The following is a 10,466-nucleotide window of genomic DNA, read 5'->3' as shown; positions in this document are numbered from 1 at the left end:
GTCAACCCCAGCCCGAGTCGATCTTCCAGAGTCAACTCCAGCCCGAGTCGATCTTCCAGAGTCAACTCCAGCCCGAGTCGATCTTCCAGAGTCAACTCCAGCCCGAGTCGATCTTCCAGAGTCAACTCCAGCCCGAGTCGATCTTCCAGAGTCAACCCCAGCCCGAGTCGATCTTCCAGAGTCAACTCCAGCCCGAGTCGATCTTCCAGAGTCAACTCCAGCCCGAGTCGATCTTCCAGAGTCAACCCCAGCCCGAGTCGATCTTCCAGAGTCAACTCCAGCCCGAGTCGATCTTCCAGAGTCAACTCCAGCCCGAGTCGATCTTCCAGAGTCAACTCCAGCCCGAGTCGATCTTCCAGAGTCAACCCCAGCCCGAGTCGATCTTCCAGAGTCAACTCCAGCCCGAGTCGATCTTCCAGAGTCAACTCCAGCCCGAGTCGATCTTCCAGAGTCAACCCCAGCCCGAGTCGATCTTCCAGAGTCAACTCCAGCCCGAGTCGATCTTCCAGAGTCAACTCCAGCCCGAGTCGATCTTCCAGAGTCAACTCCAGCCCGAGTCGATCTTCCAGAGTCAACTCCAGCCCGAGTCGATCTTCCAGAGTCAACTCCAGCCCGAGTCGATCTTCCAGAGTCAACTCCAGCCCGAGTCGATCTTCCAGAGTCAACTCCAGCCCGAGTCGATCTTCCAGAGTCAACTCCAGCCGAGTCGATCTTCCAGAGTCAACTCCAGCCCGAGTCGATCTTCCAGAGTCAACTCCAGCCCGAGTCGATCTTCCAGAGTCAACTCCAGCCCGAGTCGATCTTCCAGAGTCAACTCCAGCCCGAGTCGATCTTCCAGAGTCAACTCCAGCCCGAGTCGATCTTCCAGAGTCAACTCCAGCCCGAGTCGATCTTCTAGAGTCAACTCCAGCCGAGTCGATCTTCCAGAGTCAACTCCAGCCCGAGTCTATCTTCCAGAGTCAACTCCAGCCCGAGTCGATCTTCCAGAGTCAACTCCAGCCCGAGTCGATCTTCCAGAGTCAACTCCAGCCCTGTCTGCCCAGCCGGAGCCAGAGACTGTTCACGTCACGTCTGCCATATCTGAGCCTCATCCCAAGTCGGCCTCCTCCACGCCTGTGTCTTCGGACAAGACGGCCTCCTCCACGCCTGTGTCTTCGGACAAGATGGCCTCCTCCACGCCTGTGTCTTCGGACAAGACAGTCTCCTCCACGCCTGTGTCTTCGGACAAGACGCCCTCCTCCACGCCTGTGTCTTCGGACAAGACGGCCTCCTCCACGCCTGTGTCTTCGGACAAGACGGCCTCCTCCACGCCTGTGTCTTCGGACAAGACGGCCTCCTCCACGCCTGTGTCTTCGGACAAGACGGCCTCCTCCACGCCTGTGTCTTCGGACAAGACGGCCGAATCCACGCCTGTGTCTTCGGACAAGACGGCCGGAACCACGCCGGTGTCTTCGGACAAGACGGCCGAATCCACGCCTGTGTCTTCGGACAAGACGGACGAATCCACGCCTGTGTCTTGGGACAAGACGGCCGAATCCACGCCTGTGTCTTGGGACAAGACGGCCTCCTCCACGCCTGTGTCTTCGGACAAGACGGCCTCCTCCACGCCTGTGTCTTGGGACAAGACGGCCGAATCCACGCCTGTGTCTTGGGACAAGACGGCCTCCTCCACGCCTGTGTCTTCGGACAAGACGGCCTCCTCCACGCCTGTGTCTTGGGACAAGACGGCCTCCTCCACGCCTGTGTCTTGGGACAAGACGGCCTCCTCCACGCCTGTGTCTTGGGACAAGACGGCCGAATCCACGCCTGTGTCTTGGGACAAGACGGCCGAATCCACGCCTGTGTCTTGGGACAAGACGGCCGAATCCACGCCTGTGTCTTGGGACAAGACGGCCGAATCCACGCCTGTGTCTTGGGACAAGATGGCCTCCTCCACGCCTGTGCCGGTTCCTGAACCGTCGGACCCGCGTTATACCCCTGAACCGACAAGTCGGCCTGGTCTCCTTGAAGGGACGTCTCAGCCCCGGCCTCCTGCACAGCCTGCTCCGCCCTGGCCTCCTGCAAAGCCTGCTCTGCCCTGGCCTCCTGCACAGCCTGCTCCGGCCTGGCCGCCTGCACAGCCTGCTCCGCCCTGGCCGCCTGCACAGCCTGCTCCGCCCTGGCCGCCTGCACAGCCTGCTCCGCCCTGGCCGCCTGCTCAGCCTGCTCCGCCCTGGCCGCCTGCTCAGCCTGCTCCGCCCTGGTCGCCTGCTCAGCCTCAGTCTCCGGGTTCTCTTCCGCTCCACGGTCCTGGCCCTCCATCCCGCCCCCGGGTCCGCCTCCGCTCCTCCTCCCTCCTGGACAGTGTTAGGAGCGTCTGGAATCCGCTCCTTAAAGGGGGGGCTATGTAACGGTCACCAGCTGGAGTGCCCTTGAAAACCACCAGAGGGCACTCCACATCAAACTTATCATTCACTCACAGACTACATTTCCCATAACTCACTACCCGGACTCATCAGCACTGATTTCTCATGTTGTGTGTCATGTAAAATAGCACAACTGGTTGAGCTATCTTAAACAAGTTCTTGGTAAAAGTTACTTCTTTGGTTCAAAATGCAGCTTCCTCATTATGGGTTGATTACCAAAAATCTCCCCACCAGAAAATTCTCTGGACCCTCCCCTGGTGCCAGATGCAGCAAATCAGCCCCAAAAAATAACCAAGCCTCCTCCATGTTTCACAGTAGGTATGGTGTTCACTTCTTTGAAAGCTTGATTTTTTCATCTGTGAACTTAGAGCTGATGTGACTTGCCAAAAGGCTCCAGTTCTGACTCAACTGTCCGAAGGACATTCTCCCAGAAGGAAATGGCTTGGTCTAATAGTGTTTTCTGAAGTCCACAGTCAACGCAGCCATCTACAAGGACATTTTAGAGCACTTCATGCTTCCTTCTGCTTACAAGCTTTATGGAGATGCTGATTTAATTTTCCAGCAGGACTTGGCACCTGCCCACAGTGCCAAAGGTACCAAAAGCTGGTTCAATGACCATGGTGTTACTGTGCTTGATTGGCCAGCAACTCCGCCTGACCTGCACCCCATAGAGAATCTATGTTTTATTATATGTATTGTCAAGAGCAAGATGAGAGACACCAGACCCAACAATGCAGATGACCTGAAGGCCGCTATTGCATTCAAATAAACATAGTTTTCAGAAGCATGACATTTCTATTAAAATATCCTTTCTTTTATTGATCTTATGTAATCTGTAAACCATATCATCAAAATTGTGTAATGAATCTATATAATATATTGGTTTTACTTTCTGAAATGAGTGACAAAAAATATTGACCTTTTTCAGAGTATTCAAAATAATTGAGATGCACCTGCATTTCAAAATAAGTGAAGTGGTCACAAGAGGGATATAAGTGTATCAGATGCTCTGTTTATTTTGTCATTGTGGCAACAGTTTCATTCTGATGCCTTTCTCATTACCATAACACACAACTTACAATATATTGTTTCCTCTTCATTAGAACAAAAGAAAAGTGACAGATCTATGAGGTTTGGATTGTGTTCATTTAGTTAATAAAGAAACATAAAAAAAAATAAAAACACAAATTTAGAAACTGGTTGACGCATTCAATATCAAGAACATAAATACAGATGTGGTCTTGATGGAACTGAATACAGAAGATGCAATAGATGATGAACCAATTTGATGTCCCAGAGTTTAAATTACAAGACTTTAATCTCCTACCTTGTTTACCCCCAAGAGTTTCCCACTGTAAACTCAAAACAGCTTATGTCTCAGTCTGATGGCTTCATGAATATATGAGCCCATTGCCTTCTTAACAGTGAGAAATTACCATGGATCTTCTTGGGGGGTTTTTGTCAGGGTAAAAGACAGTGCCTTTTTTCAGTTTACAGCTGCTATGCGGTTGCTAAAAATGCAATTTCCACAAGTGTCCTTGGACGTTTAGAGTGTCTGTTTCACTGAGATAACAGATGTGTTAAGATTCATTCATACACATGTACTTGTTCACATTCATGTCCTCCCTGATACAGAGAGTTCCCCGGAGGAGACGAGCCCTTTGGCAACTGCTCAGCGTTGCTGTGGGTAACACTGATTGCATGGATGCATTCACATGGATGAGTGGGGAAGAATAGCAAACAAGTCTTAAAACAGGAGCAACACAATCCCAGGAGTCATTATACAGTGTTTTCCTTTCCTGCATCCGAGACTGGAAACTGACTCACCCAGTTTATAATTCATCCCTTCATGCAGAATTTTTTTTAAAGATGCAACCATGCAAATTAGATACAACTTTTAAGCCATACTGGAAAGCTACACTATCTCATTAACTGGAAGTCTGTCAGTAATTTACAAGAGAATGGCAAAATAACTGAGATGAACAAAGAGTTCCAGGTCCCTTGAGACATGGTGCACATCATTATCTTGGAATTTCATTATAAGAAAAGGCTCAGAACTGATCGTCTTACACTCTGCTGATGTCGGCTCACGTCATCTTTGGTTTCAGATGTTGACCGATGGTGTGAGGGCTGTGAAAGAGGGCACCTGGGTTATGAAGATGGTAACGTTAATTAGTTCAGTTGTCTACCGATACATTTATCTTGACAGCGGAGAATCGCATCACATGCTTCCTCAGGAACAGTTATATAATATATATAGCTCTTTCTCCACCAAAGATGCGCAGCATGAAGAGCAGCAGACATATGCTTATTTTAACAACAGTAGTGCAGACACTCAAAGCAGGTAAATTGACACACAACAGTAAACTAAATACAGCAACATTAAAGTAGTTGTAGTCTGTTTAGTGTTTGCTATGTCTGTTACTGTTTGCAAACCAGATTTTTGATATTTTATGAACAACAATGTTTTATCTACATTTAGTATTCATTATTGATCAGGCAAAAGCGTTCATTTCACTTAGATTTCAATCTTTGAAATTGCATTATTCAGTCAAATCTTGATGATATATTTTCACAGAATATTCTGTTGGATGATTGTATGTAGAAAACAGTCAAAATACTGGGTTTTCACAGGCAGGGTCACATTTTATAATGAACAACAATTTCTAATTGGGAAATTATCTAAAGATAGAAGTATGAATGGCATTAAAAGGCAACTGTTTATAAAGAGAGCATTTTTATTTTTACATTACATTTGCTGTTTGTATGTTGTCAGTAGTTTTTCTATTTCTATCAGAAATGTCTTACATCTGTGCTTGCAATAGGGTTCTCCACCAAGATGATGTTTTGCTCGGGGATCAAATGTTTATTTCACTGACTGAAATGCAAATCAAGTTATAACCTTTAAAGAATATAAAATTCTCCCCTGATTTGTTTATATTGTGTCTCTCAGTTCAAATAAACCTATTAAAACGATAGACCCTTCGTTTCTTTGTAAGCCGGCAAACTTACTAAATCGAGCACGGGATCAAATAATTATTTCTCTCAATGTATTTACACATAACTGGGCTAAATTAAATTGAAATTAAATATTACTTTATTTTCAAAAACATTCTGTCCGGACCTCAGTTTGGAAGAAAATATACAGACCAAACCTGTACAAAAAAGTCTATTCATGTTCCACAATAAAAACGCAATGACTATATGCTCAGATTTTCCTCATTTGCTATCGCCCCCTGCTGTTCTACAATGCAATTAGCCATTTTAACAAAGAAGTAGCTATGCAAAAATGCTCAGGGAGCTCCGTTTATAGACATTTTATTCATTCAACAATAATAGACATTTCCTAAAAACTGACAAAAAATGATGGCTTGTAATATTCTAAAGTGCTTGTTGTAAGAGCCCCGGCAGACATGCTTAAATCACGTTATAAAAAAAGCTTTGACATGACACAAGCATCTTCAATGCCAGAAATATCGTAACAGTCTTCAAAGTTTGGTGGTAGTTAAAATTAATAATGAATAACCTGGCAATGTAGCAAACAAAGCTTCAATATTTGCTTTTATGCAGGACACAAGTATAACACAGTTTAGAACAGAAAATTGAACAGCTAAAATGAAGTAGTCATATATTATGTTGCCCTGTTTTTTACATCACATTGGCCAAAAGTAAAAGCATCTCAACGAAATACAAATATACATTCATTTACATATACAGCATCTCTCATGGATGTATCTCTAAATATCACACTGACCTCAGCCATAAATAGATATATCAACGATAGAAACATCTTAGGCAAATAAGTACGCAGATCTGCATGCTGGAAATGACCCATAAAACAAAAATATGAGAAAATAAATAAACGGAACATCAAGTGGTCTATTGCACCTCTAAAGCAATACACTGGGCATGCTATTAAGACACAAAGACATTTGAGTTAAAACAGTGGATCTCCACCACGTGACATAATGCATGCAAGCTTAATTAGGAATATCAGAGCTGTTGTTACGATTTCCATATTTGTGATGAATGAAGAGGAGCACCACACCGAGGAAGAAGCAGATTGAGCCCACGGTTATGTACGCAATGCCCAGGAAGGGGTTTTTCCCACCCATCCAGGAAATGGTGCTGAGGATGACACGCTTTCTGCCGTCAAAGCTGCGGACGGGGTAGTCTGAGTGCAAGTGGTTGAGGAAATTAACTGAATGAAAGACAACAGTTTTTGGCATTTTGTTAGGGTACATCAACCTCAAAAAGTGTGCCTACAGGTTCGATGACAGGTTAATGCATGTAGTACATAAAACCGCAAGCTAAGATTTTGACTGATTTTAAACATCTGGAAGCAAATACCTACAGTGAATTTGAAAGACAGTACAGTGTTGAGACCACAGCATGCATGGATGGATCTGACGAAGATGCTGGCAAGATTACTGAGAGTTCTTGCTTAGTTTAAGGTACTCTAAACTAATTTCTTGCCGGCAGAAAGAATCAAATTTTAATTTTAGAGTTAGAGTTAAGCAGTACTTAAATTTTTAAGGGCAGAAAAAACATAATTTACACCCTTTTTTTATTATTTTAATAGTGTGCAGAGACTACTGTGCCATCATTTATTATTATTTTGATAGTGCAGTCTATACTTGTAGTTCAGTCTATTTCAAGGACCAGTGTGCCGTTTTTGGAGGATCTACAGAAAGAAATGCAGTTTGAGATATATAAAGACCTTACATAATGAAGTGTTATATTTTTACCTTAAAATTAGCTATTTCGATCTACATACAGCGCAGATCCCCTTGCGTGGAATATTGTTCCATGTTGTTTCTACAGTAGCCCTAAACAGACGAACTGCTTAACAGAACGCGTTTCGTAAATACGTTATCTCTTACAAGACAGAAGAAAAACGTGACAACATCTTAATCCTCTCTTGCGAATCGGAGGGATGGAGTGAGCGGTTGGTTGCAATTCGCAACCTTACTGCTAGATTTCGCTAAGAAAATTACACACAGCACCTTCAGAGTTCCAGTGTGTCATTTTATGGAGGATCATTTGACAGAAAATGCTATACACAACTATGTCTTCAGTAATGAAAAACTATATATATTTTTTTTTACCTGAGAATAAGCTATTTCTGTCCACATACACCACGGGTCCATTTGCATGGAATTCACCATGTTGTTTCTAGAGTATCCCTAAACTGACATGGTTTTCCCATGTCAGTTGCCTTAGCGCTTCAAAAGGGAGGGGTGGAGTGAGCCATTGGTTGCAATTCACAACCTCACAACTAGATGCTGCGAAAACATTCACATTGCTTCTTTAATAAGCTGTCTCTAAATAAAGGGCAAATTCATGGGTTTAAAAACACTTAACAAAAACGTATTTAAGTTAACATTAATATATACTCCAACGTACTATATATTATAATATACACAGGCTGGTCCTAAGAGTATGCAGCATAAGGATACTATAGGTGACCTCCAGAGTATAATTGCCTCTGGGTAATGTGGGTGTCATGCTGTTTTTCTTCTGAATGGTGCGATAGAGCTTTCTGAAGGTGGGAAGGGCAGCGGTGCGCATCCACACAATGAAATCCTCATTTATGAAGCCGTTGTTTTCAGAGTCTGTGTCCAGTTCATAAACAGGTTTGCGCCAGTTGATTGGCTTTGCTGTGTCTGGAAGGTGAAGATTATTTTATTAAGGGTGTGACCAATAACCTAAAATATCCTATATGTAAAATAAATTTACCTTGAAAAACAGCTGTAAGATTTGGGTTACTGCTGCCAGGATTTCTGAACTTGACATGCTTGTCTGTCCACCACGCAATTCCTTTTTTGGTTAATGGAATTGGACTCCTTGTTCCATTGGGATCAATGTAATACAATTCCAATGTGTCTAAAGCAATTAATAAAACAGTTTAAAATAACATTCCTTGGACAAAACTCTGGGATGTGTACTAGGATGGCATGTTTTTGGATCCAAAGTCTTACCATTAAACATGCTGTTAGCAATAGCGCCACATGGGGCTATAGGTCTGTTTTCACTTGTACGATATGGCTCACATTCTTTACTTGGTTCCTAAAAACATAAAATGTTAACTTCTGTAACATATGGTGTCCTTTAGATTTTTCTAATTATTTTGCAGTTTTATTATCATGCATTACATTATTCGTTTTGCATAAATGACAGCATGCAAGCTAACAACACAGATTTGCTCAACTCATTATGACAGAATCCTAAATATTTTTATCTATCATAAAGTTTTGAAAATTACTTTGAAAATATCTCCCTGTGGCAAAACGTAGATGAAATGTGTTATGTTATATCACTTAGTCAAAATAAATTCGCAGACACATTGACAGGGTTCACCAAAAACAGGCAAAGACTAGAGATGTTTCAAATTCCAAGTTGCCAATCCCTTCTGTCATACACCACTTGTGCTGACATGCATTAACTAAAAGCATAATGTATGTCACAAAGTTGAACTCAGAACTTTTTAGGTACACGCGTTAATCACTCTTGAACTAAAACTTGTAATACCTTTAGTGAGCGCTCGTCGCCGTTAAGCTGGCTGTCATCTCTGGACTTAACATACCGCCGATGGTTTTGGTAAAAATTTGAGAGGCCATAGTACATGAAGACATTACTCTGAGAAAACACATTAAAAAGTATTTAAATGTGAACTGAAGGGCAGGCCATTCATTCCAGTAATGCAACAGACACTGAAAACTGAAGAAAAGAAAAATCAACATGTTAATGCTAAATATTATCGTCAAGGGAATTAAAGACATTTTTAAGCCAATTGTTATGATCATATGTGACATTGATTACAACGAAAACGAATACAGATTATGCCATTCCAGCAAATCAATTTCAATGGAAGTATGTGGGACAAGGTACACATCGAAACAAACGCTACAATACACAACCTTTTAAAATTAAAGCCAGATAACTTCTACTTTGTTTTAAAATTAGATTAGTAACTCATTTGTTGAGAAATGTCTTATAGATTTTAGTTAAGTTATTATATGGTAGTAGTACTACCTGATGCTGTAGATAATTTAACACTAATCCGGAACTAATAAACACTGTAAGATTTTAAATATTCTCACCTCGAAAGGCTGGTCTAAACTGAAGGCAATGACACATTTGCATGGAGTCGTGTTGTTCCAGCTGTGGTTTGTAGAGCAGTTAAAACACGGACTGGACATGTCAGTCCCAGTATAATCGATCTGCAAACAAGAGAAACATATATGCTTAATACGCTGCTGCATTACATCCGCGTGCAAAATTGTTAAATGAAAATGACCCCTTAATAAAATGACGCTAAAACCACAGACTCGGACCTCGAACTCTTTAATATTGTTAGATGTCACGTATAGGCCGATTCCTATGGGGATGAAGATGAGGCCGATGACGAAGAAAGCGGGCAGCACTGTCCCCGCTGTTAAGATGGGCTGCCAGGCGGGTAAGCGTTGCTGTTTGAACGCCGTGTTGTCGGGCTTTCTGGTCCGTATGGCGGTATCGCCGAGCCCTGCGGATCCGGAGTGATGCCCGTCTTCCTCTTTCGCGCTATAGCTGGACGCCATCATAGCTTGCTACCGGCTAGAAAGCTTAAAAAACTATATTAAAATACAAAGATATTGCATTTACTTAGCTGTAATCGGTCGTGGTACGAAATTTAAGTAGAAACGCGATTTCTTATTTCTACTCTACTGCAATGTTCTCCGGAAGTAAAGTGGTCTGTTTTGGTTTAGGCGGTACGAAGGGAAGAGTCAGCAAGTGGTGTCCGATTCGCGGAAAGAATTGTTTATTTGACCGGCTTACCTGATTCAGTTGAACGGATTCGCAAAGCGTTTTTTATCATTGAACAGTAACGCTTGTTTTGTAAATATAACTATAAAATAAGCAATATTTTGCGATCAAAGTCTTACAAAAAAACTGAATGAATGATTTCTTCTAAAACTATTTTCATCATGATCGAACAAAATCGGAATTTGACACAAATAAATGTAATCAAAACAGCTGAAATTCCCACAATTTCTATTTAAATAAATTACTTAATTTATA

The 10,466-nt window shown here is 42.7% G+C and overlaps 1 protein-coding gene across 1 annotated transcript; it reads right to left on the bottom strand.

The window, feature by feature from the left end:
• Nucleotides 1-5,707: 5,707 nt before the first annotated feature.
• Nucleotides 5,708-10,230, bottom strand: tmem30ab (transmembrane protein 30Ab). Its single transcript, XM_079475190.1, has 7 exons — nucleotides 9,743-10,230; nucleotides 9,509-9,628; nucleotides 8,937-9,044; nucleotides 8,387-8,474; nucleotides 8,145-8,291; nucleotides 7,865-8,071; nucleotides 5,708-6,579 (listed from the first exon to the last, which is right to left on the bottom strand). The coding sequence occupies exons 1-7, from the start codon at nucleotides 9,986-9,988 to the stop codon at nucleotides 6,386-6,388; spliced, it is 1,110 nt and encodes a 369-aa protein (XP_079331316.1). The 5' UTR covers nucleotides 9,989-10,230; the 3' UTR covers nucleotides 5,708-6,385.
• Between the last annotated feature and the right edge of the window lie 236 nt (nucleotides 10,231-10,466).

The sequence above is a fragment of the Barbatula barbatula genome (assembly GCF_947034865.1).
Source record: "Barbatula barbatula genome assembly, chromosome: 15".
Lineage (NCBI taxonomy): Eukaryota > Metazoa > Chordata > Actinopteri > Cypriniformes > Nemacheilidae > Barbatula > Barbatula barbatula.
The sequence above is the reverse complement of the archived record's forward strand: the minus strand, read 5'-3'. Positions and strand labels throughout refer to the sequence as shown.

Bases quoted from the DNA above. Each gene is read 5' to 3' on its own strand.
- tmem30ab (XM_079475190.1), bottom strand. From the start codon at position 9,988: ATGATGGCGTCCAGCTATAGCGCGAAAGAGGAAGACGGGCATCACTCC. The intron at 9,629-9,742 runs GTCCGAGTCTGT...TCTTGTTTGCAG, and splicing joins ACAATATTAAAGAGTTCGAG to ATCGATTATACTGGGACTGA. The intron at 8,292-8,386 runs GTAAGACTTTGG...TAATTGCTTTAG, and splicing joins TGCTAACAGCATGTTTAATG to ACACATTGGAATTGTATTAC.